The sequence below is a fragment of the Xenopus tropicalis genome, chromosome 6 (genome assembly GCF_000004195.4).
Source record: "Xenopus tropicalis strain Nigerian chromosome 6, UCB_Xtro_10.0, whole genome shotgun sequence".
Classification (NCBI taxonomy): domain Eukaryota; kingdom Metazoa; phylum Chordata; class Amphibia; order Anura; family Pipidae; genus Xenopus; species Xenopus tropicalis.
The window spans coordinates 50,018,895-50,040,999 of NC_030682.2; the positions used below are offsets into that span (position 1 = coordinate 50,018,895).

The window sequence follows — 22,105 nt, forward strand, 5'->3', positions numbered from 1 at the left end:
CCCTATCCAAATACATTTTTTAACCTGCCCAATCGACATCTGCCCGAACTCGGGCCAGATGTCGGTGGGGCAGGCCTGTCGTTTGTGCCCCTACATGGGCCGATTAGCTGCCGAATCAAGTCTACGGGACCGATATAGGCAGCTAGAATCAGCCAGTGTATGGCCACCTTTACTGATAATTGTCTCTGTGTGTGTTTTAGCAGAGGCAGTTCTCAGTATTGTTTATGATAGCGTATTTTCTAGTGTTTAGTAGCCTCGAAAAAGTAACTCCTACTAGTAGCTCAGTGGGTCTTCGCCCTAACGCTAGTAGTCTGGACAGTGCAAAACTTCCAGTCACATGTGGATACGATGTACACACATGGTGTTTTCTACAATAAAGCCCCTCATGCCTGTAAATAATTATTATTGGCTGGGGTTGGGGCTGGGGCTGAACGACTACGTGCCTCTCTCACAAAGACTTTACAAAACCCCCAGTAATCCAGTTATCCTGTCTGTGCGATTGGCAGGGGCGGGGCCAGGGCAGAGCCCGAACTACAATGACCACAATGCAGCAATGCCGCTCAGTAGTCGCGCTGAAGTGATGTCAGGAATAGGTTACATGTTACTTTACTCTGGACTACGCGCCTCAGATGCGGAGGGGAAGAGGATTAAACAGAAGGAGGGTAAAGAGACGGATAGTGTAAGCGCAAACCCTCCATCTGTCCAACAGCCCGCTCCTTCCGCCAGCATCTCAGCGCCATCCGAACCATGGCTCTCGCCGGACCCCTCAAAGTGTGCATAGTGGGCTCCGGGAACTGGTGAGTAGCGGGGGGAATGGGGTTATACATGCAGCATGGCATGCATAGATATGGTGCCAATCAGCCCAGCGATTCATCCAACCCACAAGCATTGCTCTTTATTCTGCAACACAGTAGCATTCGGTTGCACCAACTATTAGTAATATAACCAACTGCACAATACTCCTATCTAAAGGGGCCGCACCTTTAAGCAAAGCAATCTTATGTTAAGTTGTCTGTCCTTTTACCAGTGCAAAAGAGTCATTTATCTTTGCATATTATCAAGTACGAAATATGTGCTTTGTCTTTGATATAGTGAGATAAGGGGCATTACATCCTATTTGCTAACAGCACTTTAAACCAATTTATTATTGTCAGAGGCAGAAAGTGTGCTGTCCATAATTCATCTATTGAAAATGCTGTTCTCCTACAATTATTAGAAAAAGGTAGGAGTGTTATTTTTATATCGAGGGGAGAGATACGATTGAGAGCTTTCTAATAATTATTTCTTAATTTTTAATACTCAGTAAAACCTCTAGCATGCCTCGTAGTAAGCTGAAATGTAGGCTTACTTGAAGGATCAGACCATATACAAATTCCCATTAAATGTAAGCCGTGTTTGGTTCAGGCTCTGGGAACTGCTGTTGTATTAGGGTGAAGACACACGGAGCTATTAGTAGCAGATACTTTTTCATGGCTACTAAGGGCTCTGGCAGATGGGGAGACTATACTCGCTGGTGGGATGGCATACGCAGCACCGCGATTTCCCAGGAATTGCTGTGCCGCGCATGCCATCCCACCGGTGGTTTACATACTCGCATGGTGGGATGGTATTTCGGGGAGATTAGTCACCCGTGACAAGGGAGATTTGTCGCGGCCGACTAGTCTCCCCGTCTGCCAGAGCCCTAAATGCCAGAAGATACCCTGCCATAGAGAATACTGAGAATTGCCTCTGCTAAAACACGCGTAGAGACAATTTTCAGTAAACAATCAAGCATTGTCTATTTTACTAGCCACTACAATTAGCTGCTGCTAGTAGCTCCATGTGTAGTGTAAACATCAGGTGTACAAAGTTGCATAAAAACCAGCATTGATTTCTACACCGCATTTTACTCCATATTTCATGCCAAAAACTGTGTTGTGTACAACAAATGCCAATAGGCAGATCAGTTTGGTTTGTGTTAAAAATAGGTGCAGTGTTTAACGTGGCCTTTTCACTTCTTCCCACAGTAGGATCATGCATTTTTTTAAAAAAACAAATGGGGCACAGTTAGGAGCCATGAATCCTGATATTCAGTCAGGGAGTTCCTGTTCTGTCTTAGTACATTGCTGTCCTTTGTGGGAAAAAATAGGGAGTGCAACTGAGGTTTGCTCCCTCCCACATACACTACAAGAACAGCTTTATCAGTGTGAGAATTTCTTTAGTCTGGGTATTTCTCAATGCCTTTACTTGCCTAGGGAATGTTACTCTGTATTGACTGAATGGTCTTTTGCAGGGTAACCATTATTTGCAAGTGTCAGTTGAGATACTTACTTGCAAATCAGATATTGAAAATGACCCAGTTGACATCAGGTAGGCTTGCTGCCTGACAAGCAACAGGTTGCATGCATCGATTCCATAACTTCCAACTTGGAACTTTGAATTGAACTTTCCGTAACTTCCCAAACTTTTTGTTTTATTCCAAAAATGGAATCCACAAAGGCCACATAAATACATTGAAAATCGTCTGTTTATGTAGCTGTATGCATTTTGTGCCCCATAGGCACTTATTCAAAGGCTTTCCTTGGCCTGCCTATGTATTAGTTCCTCTAGGCATCTGTCCCTGTTGTGTATTGCACACAGCTGCTGATTATGACAAAGTGAATCTTAGTTTTCTGTAGAAGTTTAAATCCATGTAGTTGGTAATCACAATGTTCTTGGTTGCCTGTGGCTTGACTGTCACTGTATGAGTTGTTTTCCCTGTTACTTTAAGGTAGGTTGCGTCTATTCTGCAGGCTATAGAGGCAATTAGTGTAGGTTAATGACCTTTTGTTTGTTGCACTTGTCATCACAGCAGGGAAGATTTTTTATTAATATCTTTATACTGTATTATCTAGTTTATAGCCTATCTGCTTATGCTTAGTGAGTGCAGGCTTTGCAACACAGGGCAGTTATATGCAGAAACTAGCTGCCTACCAGAATATGACCTGAGGCTAGAATTCATTGGCAAATTGCTCACAAGAATCTCATCTCTTCACTACAGACACATCTCTTTCTGAGATAGCATCAGGGAGTGATGGCCAGATAAGCTTAGATTTGGTTGAGCAGTTTGACCATTTTTGACCTTACTGCCTGATCATCTGTGCATGGTGTCCACTTGAAGAGTTAGCTTAACTCAACCATCCTGGCTTTTGCACATGTTTGTGGCATCAACAGATAAAGAAATGTAAGTAGCCAACAGCTTGAGACCCTCTTGTTTTGGAAATCAATCTGGACATGTGCCCAGATCAGGCAGTTTTTTATTGACCCGTTAGATGGATCATGTCTCAGTTGGCCCATGTAACTTCCATTTGACTGACCTTACATGGGTAGCTATTGTCACCTGTTGTGACATCTCAGATATTGTTGAAAGGCCAAAAGCTAATTATGAAGCGAGTGTTTGTTTGTCCGTATCTTTTGAATGTGAGCTGTTCCAGACAGTATAATGATCACTGATGAATACTGATAAGAGCTGGTGTGTCTCTTGCTATAGCTCTCTCTCACACTATGTTTTGGCTGCTGGCAGTTTCTTTTTTTTATTGGCTTCAGTACAGTAGTTTCGCACTTCTGATTCTGTTGCAGATAAAACATTTCTGTTTGAAACAAAATAACCAATGGAGGATAACAATTTTTTTAGTAGGGCTACTCTACTCCTCCAAAATTGATTACGGACAAGAAAAATTCCATAAAGCGTGTTTTTCAAGTTCTTTTCAAGTTATTATAATTAGTCCACCCTTGCTTTAGGCAGTGTGCTTTAACTTGTTATCTTAAACATGGCAGAAGAATATATTGGCTGTATCTAATTCCAGCGGTGCTTGGGGGTGGGGGTTATATTGGATAGAAGAAAGATGGGAGCAAAATCATCCTCAATGAAAATGAAATGTGAGATTAAGTTTATTAAGAAAAAGAGACACTTGGCTAAAGGTATAGGCTGTGTTTTTATAAACCTATATTCTCTTCTCCTTTAAAGTGGCAGAGGTTCCCTGCTATATATCTTGTAGATTGTAAGCTCTTTTGGGCAGGGCCCTCTTCACCTCTTGTATCGGTTACTGATTGCTTTATATGTTACTCTGTATGTCCAATGTATGTAACCCACTTATTGTACAGCGCTGCGGAATATGTTGGCGCTTTATAAATAAATGTTAATGTAATGTATATATTTAAGTAAACATGTATTGTAGCAGAATCAAGGACCCTGGCAGCTAGCACGTTAAAAATAAAGAGTGTGCGGTGATTGTCAGTGAAGCTACCGGTATAGCATACAGCTTTACTTCTTAAGAACATTCTAACAGATAAAATGCTGTACAAATACATGTAACAAATTGTTACACTTTCTTGTTACATTTCTTAATACGCTTATGACCATGACAAAAATGTGCTTGGTTTTTGGATGCGATACATGTATTTGGTTAGGGTAGTTTTGTTGCAACCTGTTAGCACAGTATAAAAATGATAGCGCATCAGTGTAAAGCTAATCTGTGTAGGCTGAGAAATATTGTGCCTGTGACATTCAGGACGAATAAATATATTTCTACCTCTTCCATTTATTTTGCCGCTTTCCAGCTGATTGATAGGGTTGGTGATGGCAGCACCAAGAAAACAGTCTGATGCTGAGTGCAAGCACTTGCCTATTTATCCTTTATTGTTAGTATTCTTCATTTGGCTGAGACACAGGATAGTTTTGGCCTGTATCTGCCTAACATCCTGACATAGGCTGAATTGATAGGGTCAGTGAGCCTAGCAACTATATAGCAAGTAATATTCCATACTGGAGAAACAGGCCAATATTCAGAAATATGAAAAACAAAGACCAATTGTTAGGCACCCCCAAGTGACTTTAATCGCTTACCTTGTACCCCGGGCTGGTGCCCCTGTTAGGAGAAAACAGCACCAGCCAGGGTTACCTGGAGCGTAACGCTTTCTCCTTCCGGCTTCGTTCTTGGAACGACTAAGGACAGGCGCATGCGCACTATGACTTCTCTGTTAAAGTTCGGCTTTTCACTCTACTGCGCATGCGCGCACGAGCAAACCCGGAAGTAGGAAGCACTGCAGGTACCCCGGGCCGGTGCTGTTCTCTCAGTACACGGGCACCAGCCCGACGTAAAAGGTAGGCGATTAAAGTCACATGGGGGTGTCTAACATTTTGGCATCCCCCAAGTGACTTTGCCTTTCCTTCTCCTTTCACCTGTTCAGATGATCAGAAGCCAAACATGAAGAAAAAAAACACTTGGCTGTGTAAAGAAAGTTCCCATAATGCCTCGCTCCTGCACAGAGACCCAGACCAGTGTACATGCTCAGTTAGTTAGGCTATGAGTCAGCTTCCTGCTGATCGGCTCAGACCCACATTTCCAAGGGGGCGGAGTGAGTTCTCAGCATTCTTGAGGGAGGGGGGAGCAGGAGAGAGGAGAGAGCTGCATGTCTCTGACACAACAAATCTTTTGACAGAGGACTCAGGGCAACTTATGGCTGTATTTACATAGACCTTTCTGATAAAGCTTACTTAATTTTTACCTTTCCTTCTCCTTTAATATTATCCCTTTATGTCTACAGGGGTTCTGCTGTTGCCAAGATTATAGGTCACAATGTTAAAAATCTGAAGAAATTTGCATCCACTGTCAACATGTGGGTATTTGAAGAAAACATCAATGGACGGAAACTAACGGAGATCATTAATACAGAACATGAAAATGTGAAATATCTCCCTGGGTACAAGCTACCAGAGAATGTGGTATGGATTGTTCTCATCCACTATATCATCCCAAACTCTGCATTTACATCTCTTTTCTTGTATTATGCAAGTAGACAAGGTGCCTGCTACATTTGCTGAGGGCCTAATTATAGCTCTGTAAATGTTAGCTGTTAAGTGGGTGATCTTGTCCTTGAAAATAAAATTAGTATGAACTAAGAGATTTTTGGGTTGGGAAAAATAATCTTTCCAACTGACTATTCCTAAGGGCAGTGGCACTGGAACAAGGGCAATTACAGAGGCATTGGGCTCCTTGTTTTTAAATGATTCCCCAGTTGACTGGCAAGTGGATTACCTGCACGCACATGAGCTGTGTGGCATAATTGTGATACATTTTTCATCTCTAGATCAGTAAAGGTGTTCCCCCTTCCCAGGGACCTTTTAGTTTAAAGGGTAAGGGTGTATTTTTTTTAATCATGCAGTTAATAAATACCTATATGGTTTTATTTTTGTGTGCAAATGTTTGATATATATCAATCATTTAACCTTGGTGGCTACTAATGCCTCAAGTCAAACACTGGCTTTGTGGGATTTATTTTTTATATTTGGTTGCTAATAAATGCATGGATTTTATGCCTTTAATTACTGAAAATGGAATAAATAATTATTTGTGACCTGCATGAACCACTGATATGTTTACTTTTCAGGTAGCTGTTCCAAACCTTAGCGATGCAGTCAAAGATGCTGACCTTCTAATTTTTGTCATTCCGCACCAATTTATACATAAAATTTGCCAGGAAATTTCCGGAAAAGTCCACAGGAACGCACTTGGGATTACACTCATAAAGGTGTGAATTTTGTATGTGTGTGAAAATTCCTAAAATTACTGGTGTGGGGGTCATGAAACCAGCACAGAGGAAAATGCTTTGCCACACTTCATTGAAATGCAGGTTCTTCCACTCGCTTATTTTAAATAACAATTTGAGTTGTTAAAAGCAAAAATCTATTACTACTTACAATTAGAAAAGTACAAAGTGCTCTTCTTTAATTAAGAACGTTATATAAATGATGCTTATTAGTGGACTGGAGGTGGAAATATTTCTTTCAACATTAAATCAGTGAGGCCAAATGAAATTCATTATGACAATCCACATAATCGGAAACTCTAGATGCCTATTACAAAAAAAAATTAAAGGATTAGTGATTATTAGACTTAAAAATAAGATTTGCAAAGATATTAAATAGTGAGAGGTGGAATGTGCTTGAGCTCCTGCCACCTTCTAATTGATTCCAGCAGATCTTTAAACAATTATGTGTTCTAAACAGGGATGGAGGAATAATGATAAGGTGAGAATATGGTAATGCTGTTAAGAATGTACATTGGCTCAGCCAGATGCAATTCCATCACTTATTTGTATAGCAGGGCAACTCGCACAGCGCTTTACAATAATTTAACAAGCTAGGGTTACAAAATGAAAATAGGATCCAAGGGTTTGTCTAGTACCACACGGGGCAAATTCTCTGCCTGCGGATAAGTGGAGGCTGAGAATCTGCCCCACCACTTTCACTTTGTAGTTGCTGTATATAAAGAAACAAATTGCTGGGAGAGTTCTCCCTAAAGGCATAAATGTACAGTACTACAACACAATTAAAGTATGTTGTATTTATTTTAAAAAAAAATTGTACTTTAGAGGGTGAAGACACACAAAGCTACTTAATAGCAGTTACTTGTCACAGCTACTTAATGCCAGAAATACCCTGCCATAGACAGTACTGAGAATTGCCTCTGCTAAAACACATGTAGAGGCAAAAATCAGTAAATTATCAGCTGTCTATTTTAGTAGCCACGACAAGTAGCTGCTACTAGTAGCTCTGTGTGTCTTCACCCTTAACCTGCACTGGTAAATATATTGTGTGTTTGCTTCAGAAAGACTTTAGCTGACATAGACGAAGCAGCTGTGTGGCCACAGGGGCAGCCATTCAAGATTAATAAGGCAAAAGGCTCATGTGCGTAGCAGATACAAATAAGCTGGTGCTATTGGGTGTTGGGTGTTGCATGACAAGATTTTGTGGGTCAAATAAAATTTGATCAAAATCTCCCGTGCAGTTTAGCCCTTAAAGTCAAAATCCTGAACTGATCTTAATGACCAGCAATGAATCCAGATGCAAACCCCACTGACCATTTATGTAATCTAAGGTGTTGTTGACTTAAAAATTAATTACATCAAAAAATGTGCTCTGTGAGGCTGCACTTTAATAATCAATAAAAGAGGTTGTTCACCTTTTACTTTACGTATGATGTAAAAAATCATATTACAAGACTATTTGCAGTTGCTTTTTATCTTTTGTGTTTTTTGAATTATTTAGCTTTTTGTTCAGCAGCTCTCTGGTGAGGAATTTCAGGAGATATCGGGTTGCTAGGGTCCAGTGTACCCTAGCTACCAGGAAGGGGTTTAAATGAGTGACTGGAAGATGAATAGGAGAGGGTCTGAATAGAAAGATAAGTAATAAAAAGTGACCATGACAACAACATTGTAGCCTAAAGGAGTAATATTTATGGCTGCTGGGGTCAGACCAATTGAAAAGTTGCAAAGAATAGGCTATTCTAAAACCTAGTAACTTAAAGGAAAAGTAACACAAAAAATTTTCAAATTAAAAATCTATTCTGCCCTGCCCCAATAATTGCTCTATCCTGCAAACCATTTATTATTTTGAATGCTGTAGTACAAAATACCTGTTAAAAGTTGGCTTCCGGTCATTTGAAGAAAGGTGATTGTGTAAACCATGTATTTTCAACTTCAGACTTTTGCAGGTCAGTTTATGGAAGAGTAATTTAATTTAAAAAACTGCAACGGTATCTTTGACAACAACTGTGTAACCAAGGCTAATTTCTAATAAAAGAGACAATAAATAGTGATACCCCTTTCAGCCATTTTACCTATCCAAATGCAGATCATTATATTACATGCTCTTTTTAGTATACCCTTTTTATTTTTGTACTAATCACTGCAGACTTTTCTCCAGTACTGAGAAGCACTTTTTAATTTCACTTTATTAGGGCATTGATGAAGGACCAGAAGGCCTCCGTCTTATTTCTGATATTATTCGAGAAAAAATGGATATTGACGTTAGTGTGCTGATGGGAGCAAACATTGCAAATGAAGTGGCAGCAGAGAAATTCTGTGAGACAACAATAGGTAATAGTAAATGGCTTCCTGTATATGACTGGTACTTGTTACAATGGATTGGTGCTAATAATGGCAGTAAGCATTTGTTCCAGGTAAAATGCAAGGCTGATCCCACTTAACCTGGGCTTTGTGTACTGTTGTCCTGGTACCTGCCTTGTGACCTGCCAATGTGACCATTTTGAGATCTGTAAGCTGAAAATTATAGGCATGCAGTCATGGGAAAAGAAGGTGGTGCTCCTTTATTAACGCTTGGGCAGGAAATGATGGCAACCAGTGACATGTTTGCTTTCATTGTTCTACCTGCAGCTGCCTGAAAAAAAGCTAACCAGTTATTTGCACCAACATGCCTACTCTGTGGGCACCTGATCAAGGGGCATTAAATAATAGTATTATTTAAATAATTTTTTGGAGTTTTTTTCCGCTCCTGATAACTAGCCAGGCACTGCCGCCTAAGGCTTGTTTTCTTGCCTCATGGCAGCAGTGCCCCTACCACATGTGCCAACAATCCAGGTAATATTCATCTGTTTTTATAGATTTTGATTAGTCCTATTGTATCAGTTCCTACATGTGAAAAAAACATTCTGATGTTTATTGGTGAATATCCGCTTGTAAAATATATGTGTGTGTTCTACAAGGGTTTTCTGCCATATAGGAATTGTATAATAACACAGCTTACAAATGCCACGTATGACAGCCCTTAAAGAAAACAAGTGGGATCAGAAGGCCCTGCTGTTTCCATGCACCACCTACTAGCAGCAGGAGACATAACAGAAAAAGCTATGTCATATTACAGGGAGACGAGAATTACTCTACAGCGCAGATGGTTATAGAATGCTGAGTCTCATTCAGGATATAGCCATTTCAAAGAGAATCTAAACAACGAAAAGTTATGGGACTTGTTATTTAGAATTCTTGGGACCTGGGGTTTTCCGTAATTTTGATCCCCATACCTTAAATCTACTAAAAATAATTTAAACATAAAATAAACCCAATAGGATTGTTTTGCCTCTAATAAGGATTAATTATAGCTTAGGCTAAAGTATAGGTATGGGAAGCTACCATATGAAAACCTGTTATCCAGAATGTTCCTAATGAAGAATTTTTAAAAAACGATTTCCTTTTCCTCTGTAATAATAAAACAGGACCTTGTACAGGTATGGGATAAGTTATCAGGAAACCGATTATCTAGAGCGCTCCGTCTCCATTTTAATCAAATAATTCAGATTTTTAAAATGTATTTCCTTTTTCTCTGTAATAATAAAACAGTACCTTGTACTTGATCCCAACTAAGATATAATTAATACTTATTTTAGGCAAAACAGTCATATTGGGTTTATTTAAAGTATTTTTTTTTAGTAGACTTAAGGTGTGGAAATCCAAATTGCGGAAAGACCCATTATCCGGAATACCCTTGGTCCTGTGCATTCTGGATAACTGGTCCTATACCTGATTCCCAGCTAAGCTGTAATTAATTCTTATTGGAACAATCTTACTGGGTTTAAATAATGTTTAAATGATAACAGACTAAAGGTATGGCAATCCAAATTAAGGAAAGACCCTTTATCTAGAAAACCCCAGGTTTTCCAGCATAAATGGCATAACTGTTATATAAATAAATCTTTTGGTGGATTTGTATACCATTTTAGGATTTTTAGGAAAAGAGCCTACATAATTTAATTAAGTCATGCCTTCAAATTTCTAGAGAGAAAAAGCAGTGTAGTTTGTGAGTACATGTAGGTAGTATCATACATGTAACTTTTATTCGGTGCACAAAATAATTGTACATTGTTCCAAAATTCATAAAGGACAGAGGTACCTCAGTGCCCCATGGTGAGCCCTCGTAATATGTTTTATTGGAGGTTTAACCTCCTATCTCAAAATGTATTGTTTAACATTTCTGGGTACATTGCGTGAAAATAAACCCCATTTATATGTGCCCTGCGTTTATCTTCATTAAGGGTAGTGTGTGTAATTCATGGAATTGTATATTTGTTCTCATTAGGCAGCAAAAACAAGGAACATGGCCTGCTATTTAAAGAGCTCCTGCAGACCCCAAATTTCAGAATAACTGTAGTAGAGGATGCTGATACAGTGGAACTTTGTGGCGCTTTAAAGGTAAAAGTTTATTTTGCAAAGAATCGCTGTTAAAAAAAAAAAAAAGAAAATCATAAAAACCGTTTTTTAACTTGCTTTGAAAACTGTTTTAAGTGTTTTTATTGAAAAAAAATTCCAACGTTTGAGCACAACCAGTGCTCTTCCTCAGGTTTGTTCTTCAGGAAGAGCACTGCTTGTGCTCGAAACGTTGGAATTTTTTCAATAAAAACACTTTTTCTTTTGTATAAAGTCCCTGTGAGTGCGGCACTCTTTCTATTTTTTTTTTTTATATTTTTGTTTTTGACCTGCACCAAGGGCATTTGCACTTGTATAGGGTGGGCTCCTCTCTGTGTACTATATATATATATATATATATATATATATTATATTATACTGTGGCCTTTCCTGCCATCAATAGGCAGGATGTTGTAATGTTTCATACACAGCAGCTGAAATAGGCCCCCTAAATTTGTGCCTAGCCTTGAATGGTATAATTCTTTGTATTAAGTAGTAGTTTGCAGGAAAATTGTAAGGCATGGTGGCGCTTTAAAGGGGTTGTTTACCTTTGTGTTAACTTTTAGTATGAAATAGAGAGTAATATTCTAAGGCAGCTATTTGATGGTTAGCAGGTAAGAGGACCCTTTCTGCATTCTACATTCTAGATTATTCTGCGAGGCATTTAACATTACTGTCTCCATAGCTGGCTTTTAACTGGTAAAACTTGTAAATGCCTATATTGCACTTCCTGTGGAGGGGTTTATTCAATTGTGGTGCCTGTCAGCAAATCATATAGACATATAAACATATGCTATAGCTTAAAAATTCACTTTAATACACAGGTGTTGTATGAATAATGTTAAAGTACTTTTCCAGGAAGGCAAATTAATTAGCTTTTAGGCACCTGCATTGCATTTAATATTGGAACAGAATATGTTTACAAAGTGAAGCTGTTGCCAGCATGTTCATTGTTTAACCATCAGATCTAGACAATAGGCTTTATTTACTGGGGAAAGTGTGCCAAAATATTATTGTTATAAGGTGAGCTCTTTTGCAGTCAATACAGTAATAGCTGGATAGGATGAAATTACAAAGGTAAGGAGCTAATGGAGTAAAGGAGGTAAAGAGAGTACTGTAAGATGGGAGAGCTGAGGAGACAACCAGGAATTTATGGAGACACAAGTGAGGAGTTCTAGTAAACTGCAGAGGTTTGAAGGATCTTGCAAGTTGTTTAAAAGGAAGCCATGATAAATATTTAAACAGAGTAAGTTCTCTTAGTTGACAACAAATTGATTGACTCAATTGGAAAATCTGGGAGTCCGGTTAGTAGTAGTAGTACCGGTAGTGGGATTGGCTAAGGGCTTGGCCGAGTTCTTTAGTAGACTAGTTACTTGAGATTAAAGAGATACTGACACGTGAAATTAAACGTTTTTTAATATATCATTACACTGTCTGTGCAGGAGCTTTAGAATTTTGCCATAAAAGTATTTGCCCAATACTTTTACATTACCTATCTGGACCCCATTGTTCCTCTATGAGGGGGCTGCCATATTTGTGCAGCAGGAGTCTGGTAGCATTAGAAGCTATAACTGACAGAGTGAGGATGGACAGTCAGGATGGCAAAACAGTCAGGTTTGGGAACATCAAGTAAAGGTGGCCATACACGTGGCGATCCGACGATGTTTCGTACGACCATCGGTCGCACGAAACATCGTAAGATCCGCCACACACCATTCAGGGCTGAATCGGCAGGTAAGGAGGTAGAAACAATAGGATTTCTACCTCCTTCTGCCGATTCAGCTCTGAAGGGAGAATTTTGGTCAGGCGCCTTCTATGGCGCCCGATCAAAATTTTCAAACTTGTCCGATCGGCGAGTCGTCCGATATCGGCAGCTTCCTGCGATATCGGTCGACTCGCCGACATGCCATACACGCACCGATTATCGTACGAAACGAGGTTTCGTACGATAATATCGGTGCGTGTATGGCCACCTTAACAGTCACTTACAAAAGCAGCTCTATCAGTGAAAAATGATCAACATGACCTATAGGTAACTTTCCATGTACATTCATATTTTGAAAAGCAGTTTTTTCGTGTCACTTTAACAAGGATTGGAAGATAAAAAGCACCGTCAGTGTTATTGATAATAAAGCAACAAAATTAATGAATGTTCAATTAGTAGGAATTGTAGAGGGACGTAGGGCTGAGTTTTGTGGAAAGGCGATCATTTGTTTTGGTTAGGCACAGTTTGGGGTGGTGTTGATCCACCAAGAGTAGATAGGTACAATGAATATAGAAATCAGGATTGCATGTTCAGGCAAGCACATATCTGGATCAGACAATAGTTAAAACCAGGAGCAATATGGTAAAGTTTAAAAGAAATTCAGATTTATTTTACATGATAGAAAATTAGCATGTAGAGGGCAAACACGCTATAGTTTGTGGTTTATTAAGTCTGTTTTTAAAACATTTATTCTCTACTTCCCCCCCCCCCCCCAATAATGTTGTTTCATTTACTGCTTTTACTACAAATTGCATATTTTTCCTTCAAACACATTTTTTTTTCTTTTTACACTAGAATATTGTGGCAGTGGCTGCTGGATTTTGTGATGGCCTCGGCTGTGGAGACAACACCAAAGCTGCTGTTATCCGTCTTGGGCTCATGGAGATGATAGCATTTGCCAATGTTTTCTGCAAGGGCCCTGTATCTATAGCCACCTTCTTGGAGAGTTGTGGGGTTGCAGATCTTATCACTACATGTTATGGAGGACGCAATCGAAAGGTGTCTGAGGCGTTTGTAAAATCAGGAAAGGTATGTCTGTGCTATGGCACAAGTGGTGGGTTAGAAGATACGGGTAACACAGGTAAACTCTTCTGTCATATGGCACTGGTAGTACTGCTGTGCTAATTGCCTGTTCTTTATAATGAGTTCCATTGGTGATAACCATTATACAAATACACCATGTTAATTAGGCATTTTTCTTGACTTCTTAGCATTTTTCTGAATGCTCCCACATGCTGGCACTGTGCTTTACAAAGGATATTTATGGCCGGTAGAGTGTTCTACCGCCTTCTTTATCTGATATCAGAATGTTACGATATGTAAATTATATTCAGCACAAAGAGTTGCTCAGTACTGACAGTACAGTAATTATATATATATATATATAGTTTTTTTACTCCACAGAAACTGTTTATATTTTACTATTTTATATTATAATGCATTTCAGAATAAAAGAGAAAAATAAACTGTGGCTGGCTATCATAGTGGGTTTTATGATTATTATTTTAACTGCTTATTTTCCCCACATCAGCCTTGGGTAACATTACCTGTGCTTTCTTGTCCTCTAACCCCTGTTGCTCTGGAAACAGAATGATAACACTGCCGGACTAGCTAACCGTTTTCATTATATAAAGGCTATTTTGTCCGTGTATTCATTTAGATGTGTCTGTGCCTTTTCTTACTATCAGTACTATTCTCTCCTGCCACACATAAGTAATGAAGAGTTCTGCTTTATAAGAAACACACAGGTCATTTCTCTTTTCAGTGTTAAAGGGTATATGTTGGAGTCTGTCTCTGCATTGATTTAATTGAAGATAATTACAGTCCCTTTTCAGCTTATAATTATAAGATTTCTAGCAACTGCTGGGATTTGTGTTAATCATTAGCAAGACCATTTATTATCCTGCTGGAAAAGCATGCATATAAAGCTATTAATGCTTTGGTGTGATTGTCTTATGTTAGCTGGATTTCTCCTATTTATGCATTCATTTAAATGTGAATTATTATAAACAGAAAGTATATGATAATTCTAAATGATCACGCTGGGGTAGTCTAAAAGCAGAGGCAAAGTAGCAATGATTGCAGTTTGTCTCTTTCCTTGAGGAGGGGGAGTTGAAGAAAAACTGTCATCAAATTAATTTCTGTTCATTTGTCCTGTTTCCAGGCTTGCCACATGGTGGCAACCCTTCATGCTAGCACAATAGGGGCCGTATTTATCAAGCTGTATAAATAGTTGAATTTCCCCATTACCGTGTAAAAGCTATTTTAACCTAAGACATATCTGTGACTGCAGTATAAAAGAAATTCCTATGGGGGCAAGAAACCATTGGAGTTATTAAGTTACATGAACACGGTTGTACAAAGTAATCCATCTGCTTTGATTTACAAGACTTGAGGGGCTTTGATTCCATACACTTCATTAAACCTTGACTTGTGTATTAAAGCAGAACACTTAACACTTAACATACAAAGGTTTCACCAGAGCTGTCGATTGAGTTAATTTAAGCACCATAGCCTCATAAATAGGGTAACATTTGGCAAAAGTGTATTCACATGTTTTTGGTGTGAAATTAAATCATCATAAATCGGTCTATAGGACTGCTATGGGAAATGAGACGATAGCGGCAGATTTAGGCTAAAACTACAGTCTAGATCAACATCTTTGTTGTATATTCATCATTAAAAGTTCGTAATACAAAGGTAGAGTTACTAAAAACACTAGCCCCTAGTTTAAATACTGTATAACATATGTTTGCACATTTGGCAGTGTCGTATGCATTCCTTTAATAAAGACTATATGCTTTTCTGATCCAGAGCATCGAAGAGCTGGAAAAAGAAATGTTAAATGGGCAGAAGTTGCAAGGGCCTCAGACATCTGCAGAGGTTTACCGCATCCTGCAGCAAAAGAACATGGTGAACAAGTAAGAAAAGGCCTTGGCTGTTAAGGTTTTTTGTTGAAAAGCATATGCTGAAGCTGTCTGGCTCTTTAAAGGAGAAGGCTAGTAAAGAGTTAATCTCAAGCTGCAGGCATACCTTTAGTTGTCTCAATAGTGCCCTTAAGTCTCCCCATATTTCACCTGTTCAGATGATCAGAAGCCAAACAGGAAGAAAAACGCTGAGCTGTGTAAAGAAAGTTCCCATAATGCCTCACTCTTGCACAGACACCCAGACCAAGTGAACATGCTCAGTTAGTAAGACTATGAATCAGCTTCCTGCTGATTGGCTCAGATCCACATTCCTAAGGGGGGGGGGAGTGAGTTCTTAGCATTCTTGAGGGAAGGGGGAGCAGGAAAGAGCAGAGAACAGAAAGCTGCGTGTCTGTGGCACAGGAATTACTTCAGAGAAGTCAGTGCAGCTTTTCTATGAGTGCTTATGGGTGTATTTACATAGACCTTTCTGATAAAGCTTACTTAGTTTTTACCTTTCTTTCTCCTTTAAACTCAAGTCAGTAGAAAGCAACATTAAAAAGTGTCCTGTGCCATAAGACTAAATGAGTATATTAGTTAAAGGGTCATTGATTTTGCCATATATCCTGTTAGATTTTTATTTTAATGGATTTGCTGGGTACACACAGGTCTGATAGATGTGATCGGATTTTGACAGTCGCCAGTAAATCCATTTGACTGATGACCATTTATTGCCAGTGCTCTCATCAGCTAAGTAGAATAGCTTGCAGATACCACAAGTGGTTGTGTAACTGCTGACATTTAGCTCCTACTTAATAAAGAGGCTTGAAGTGTAGGAGTGTTGGTCTAGAGCTGCCCCCCCTTCTCCCATACAGTACAAGTAAACTTCCAATGCCTTCGCCCCATTGGCGGCAGCAGGAATTGCAAACAAGACAAGCGCAGGCAATTGCTGTAGATATCTTTTGGAATATATGCCATGTTTGTTTTTAAAGGTGACAATCCCATGATCCCATGAATCTCGTCTGAGCCAGACTTAGGGGTACATTTATAGGGGACATTTGTGTTAAGTTTCCTATTTGTATTTTGAAAGGACAAGTTTGTCTGTGATTGGTCAGGAGCAAAAACAATTGCCTAATATGTTTACTGTTCTAAAAGGTTGTGTACATTGTAACAATAACTTATATTGTGTTTTTTCATGTAGATTCCCACTCTTCACTGCTGTCTATCAAATCTGCTATGAAGGCAAACCTGTGGAAGATGTCATTTCTTGCCTGCAGAGCCACCCGGAGCACATGTAGCTCTGAACTGAGTCGCCGATCCTGTTTCTTTTGCTTGTGGGTGTTGGAAAACTCCAGAATGCAATATTCACCATACGCACAAACCAAACGTGGTTATATGTTTAATGTGTTAAATAACAAATACACACTCCACTGCTGATCAATAATAATTAGTTACCAGTCAAAAGATGTCAAAAACTATGCTGCTTAAGGAAAATAATCACATTTTTATGTTTCAAACGGATCATGCTATTTTTTTTATCCTTTTTAAGAAAAAGCCAAGTATGGCTGAGCTATGGATGGCTCTAATCGAAAAGTGAATAATTAGCTGTTCACTGTTAGTGAAGCTAGTAAACCATTAATATCAAATGTTTTTAGCAGTGGTTCCTGGTCAGTAACATATCAGAATCCTATTTTGGATTTTTTTTTTTTTTTTTTATAAATAAACATCTGCACATTAAATAAACATCTTTTTTTTTTATTTTGGTTGCTCTGCTACAGCATTACAGTAATCACTGGTGGCTGTGTGTGTACTGATTTACAAATTTATGTTGAGCGTGTTTTAATTGGAGATTTTATATTTGTCACGTTTTATATTGCATACATATATATACTGTTACGCAACTCTCTGGGTATTGTCTGCCTTTTCTCCATATTAATGCATTTGGCAGTATATACTGCAAACCTTTAAGCTGCTGTTGCTCAGGGGCCATTAAAACACAGAAATAACAGTATTTAGTATGTGTTTTCTGTTTCTTGCTGTCTTTCTGCCTGATGTTTATTTTGAAACAACTCCTGCTGTGATGGGCACATTTAATGGGTGGCTCAGAAATGACAAACACTATACATTGATGCACTACAGTAAAATAAAGTGTTTGTTTAGCTGGAAAAACAATGTAATAGTGTGTAATATAGTTTCGGGGAAATATTTTAAAAAGTAGTGACATTTTCTATATTTGCATGCTGGAATCCATTTCCTTGTACACATGGGACTGTTTCTATGTTGTCTTCTGACAAAGATCATGTGTTATGGCAAGCTCTCTTGATATACTGTCAGTGTGTGATACATGTTTGTCTGGGGGACATTGATTTAATAAGCTGTTAGGTGGCATAGGCTGCCATGTGCATGCCTTGGAGTTTGTGTAGCGGAATACCACTGATGGCACAATTCCATGGTATGTCAGTATATGGGAAAACTTAAAAGTATGTTCTCAAGCAGCCTCAAGGTAATTGGGAAATAGCCATCTTAACCCACCCATTAAGCGAAGATAGTAAATAATTTACTTCCCTACTTAAACTTACCCACAAATCCAGAGGAACCTCTGCTAAATTTCCCAAAATTTGCAGTTCCTGGTGGGAAACTGGGCTTGGGGCGGAGGCCACTTTGCCATTTGGTAAATGTGAAAGGGATCCTTGATATTATGGACTGCAATGTATGTATTGCAACAATTTGACCTGTTATAAATCAATGCCATTTGTATTGCTGTATTATTTCTATCTTATAAGACCAAATGAACGTCACCTAAAAAATAAAAATGAAGCAAGTAAAAATAATTACAGTATGTGTTTGGATTAAAGCTATTCTGAGAATGTTCTGAAAAAAGGTGGGATTGTCTTGTTTCTGTATAACTCGTTTTGTAATGTTAGCATGTATGAAATCATCCTTTCTGCTTAAAGCGGATTATTCTTTGTTCTATAGCTAACTGGCACCCAAGAAGGCCATGTATATTTGTGTTTTTATTGCTTGGCTTTTCCTAGCTTCTATAAAACTGCTACTGAACTTTTACTTTAAATCTTACCTCACCAGTTGTTGAGTTGTGTGTTTGTGAAGGGTGGTATAATTGACAGGGCTGTCGGAGGCAATTTTGGGTACCTGGAGTCGGAGTCGGCAAAAAATGAACCGACTCCTACTAAATTTAAATGGGAATAAAAAAAAATAAAAAAATAAAGCAAGTTTAAATGTCCCAATTCACAAACAGTCATAATTAATTACTTCTCTGCTATAAGAATAAAGCCCAATGCACGCAGTGCATAAACGAACACGTAGAGTGACCATAAAGCATGCTTTTCATTGACTGTATGCTTCACTAAATACATTAGCATATTAAAAACAGAGGAGTCTGAGTCGGAAGTATCAGAAACTGAGGAGTCGGAGTCAGAGAATTTATCTACCGACTCCACAGCCCTGATAATTGATACAGTTAGGCTGACTCACTAGGGCAGTGATCCCCAACCAGTGGCTCGGGGGCAACATTTTGCTCCCAGTGGCCTCAAAGCAGGTGCTTATTTTTGAATTTCTGTCTTAAAGGCACAATTTGGTTGCATAAAAACAAGGTATACTGACAAACAGAGCCTCCTGTAGGCTGCCAGTCCACATAGGGACTACCAAATAGCCTATCATAGCCCTTATTTGGCACCCCCAGAATTCTTTATTCGTGATACCCTCCAACTCTTTTTACATGGTTACATTCTCCGCACTAGGGCATTATTGGCTGACACTGTCAAATGTTTTGTAAGTGCTTTACAGGCTGAAATATGCTGGTGAAAATGGCTTCCCTGGGCTTTAGAGGACCATGGCAGTCAAAATAGAAAGCATGCCATAGATCCTGTATTCCTGTATAAAAGCCCAGCAAAACGCCGTGGTGTAAAGAACACAGTGAGCATAGCCAGCCAGATAGCTGTTAAATAAATTTTTTTATATAAGAATAATAATAATATAATCTATATATACTATACTAGGGATGCACCAAATCCAGAATTCAGTTCTGGATTTGGGCTTTTTCAGCAGGATTCAACCTGTGATTTGACCTGTGACTGGCCAAATCGAATAAGAATCCTTAAAATCACATGACTTTTCATCATAAAAACACAGAAGTTGACATTTTCTTTTACAATGCACTTCACGCGTGGTTCTCTTTAATCCCTTTGTGTCCTAATTTGTATATAAAAATCTGAATATAGCGGATTTGGTGCATCCCATCCCTAAAATAAACTTTGGGAAATCTAGAGTTTTGTCACCCAAATATATTTTTAATTATGGGACCTGTGGGCCAGTAGGGCTTAAGCCAGTGATCCCCAACCAGTAGCTCGTGAGCAACATGTTGCTCTCCAGTCCCTTGGATGTTGCTCCCAGTGGCCTCAAAGCAGATGTTTATTTTTGAATTCCTGGCTTTTGGCCAAGTTTTGGTTGCATAAATACCATATGTACTGCCATCAGAGCCTCATGTAGGCTGCCAGTCCACACAGGGCCTACCAAATAGCCAATCAGAGCCCCTATTTGTAACCCCAGGAAGATGTTTCATGCTTGTGTTGCTCTCCAACTCTTTTTACATTTGAATGTGGCTCACAGGTAAAAAAGGTTGGGGAACCCTGGCTTAAGCCATAGTATTAGCTGAAAGAAAGAACCCTAAAGTTCACTTATTGCATGTACAGGGAGATACATTTGTGCCTGCAAAGGAAATTTTTAGAGTAGCCATTCTTTTGCATGCCGTGTTATTTGTTTCTCCTCCAGTTTCTAGAAGCTCACATTTTGTAGACCTATTGCTGTTTTTGTAAAATAGCATGGTGCTTATCTTGTTTATTCCCACAGGGAAATATTCCAGTTTGTTGCTAAGAATGTCTACCTAGTTCTACTGTCAATCACTCTACACAAAGGAATTGATTTCTATGCTCCAGCTAAAATGTGAATATAAGGTGAAATCTGTGATGTGATTTTTAATAACACAAATCTTTTGATAAGAGATGTACAGCCAGCAACCATGGGGCTTCCTCCTCGGATTCCTCGTGGGATCCAGGTGCACATGTCCCAGACCTGCAGCAAGAGAAGAATGACCCTACATACAAAACAGCAGGCAGGTTTGGGGTTTGGAAAGCTCAGATTTCACATGGATGTCTGGTTCAAAACTGCCTGAATGTTCTATGAGACAGAAAATGTTGAAAATAGTGTCTGTGTTCACTGAAGCTGGAAAAGCCATTACAGATGTTATGTTTAGAGTTATTACCTCTGGAAAAAAAATTTTGGGGGGTCTGTTTGTATAAAACTCTACTGTGAATAAAATACAGGCTCATACACAATTGAAAATTATATTTGGTGTTGCTGTCCGTTCCTATATAGGCATCCAACTGCACCCCCTGAAGCTGCTGCCATACGTACATGCCTTTGGGTGCCTATACGGAAAATACAGCCCTGCTTATAAGATAGGGTTCAGTAATGTTAATAGTATTTCTGGAACTATGAGCTTTCCACTGATTATAAACAGCAACAGGGAATAGGTAGGTAGGTAGAATTTAGTGCAATCTAGGCAGCTGTAAAACTGGCTTAAATTAAAAATAGTGTGAAAATATTAAGCATTCAGCCTTATGAATAGGACCAGTTCATGTTGTCAAAGCTTATAAGCTTTAAGGATCTCTGTGGGGACTAGGAGAAAACACAATACACCATGAATACGCGACAGGGCAGTCGAAGATTTGGATAAAATTTATACAAATACCTTAGAAACATTTTACAGCAAGTCCACTTGGCATATTTACTTGCATGTTAGAGTGTTACTATTGATTAGAAAAATAAAACAGTAAATAAAGTCCAAAATGTGGACCCACAATTGCTTTCACTTTGATGAATCGGTCTAATCGATTCATGATTCATCCATGCAGCAGGATCTTGACAACCTGGCAATCTGGGCGGCTAAGTGGCAGATGAGATTTAATGTGGATAAATGTAAGGTCATGCACCTGGGATGTAAAAATATGCAAGCCCCGTATACCCTTAATGGGACTGCACTAGGCAAATCCATAATGGAGAAGGACCTTGGAGTCCTTGTAGATAATAAACTTGGCTGTAGCAAGCCTATTTTTGCCTATGAATAAGTGCTCCTAACGCACGAAACGCGTCAGGCAGTCTTTGTTTTTAAACATGATGAAATAAAGCTCGGATTTTAACGGATTCCTGATGTCCGAAGTGTGCTCGATGTCCTTTTCTCTACTTTGTAGCAAGCAATGCCAGGCAGCAACTGCAAGGGCAAACAAGGTCTTGAGCTGTATTAAGAGGGGTATAGATTCACGGGAGGGGAATATCTAGAATAGGCTGTTCAGTTTTGGTCTCCAGTGCTGAAACTGGAAATTAGTGAGTTGGAGAGGGTCCAGAGAAGGGCAACTAAGTT

At 39.0% G+C, this 22,105-nt stretch overlaps 1 protein-coding gene across 1 annotated transcript; it reads left to right on the forward strand.

Annotated features, from left to right (window-relative positions):
• The first annotated feature begins 583 nt into the window (after positions 1-583).
• On the forward strand, positions 584-17,680 carry gpd1l (glycerol-3-phosphate dehydrogenase 1 like). Its single transcript, NM_203696.1, is given in 8 exon segments — positions 584-797; positions 5,566-5,743; positions 6,409-6,549; positions 8,760-8,898; positions 10,892-11,004; positions 13,559-13,792; positions 15,578-15,684; positions 16,871-17,680. Coding segments are annotated over 8 exon segments (1,059 nt in total). The 5' UTR covers positions 584-747; the 3' UTR covers positions 16,968-17,680.
• The last annotated feature ends 4,425 nt before the right edge of the window (positions 17,681-22,105 follow it).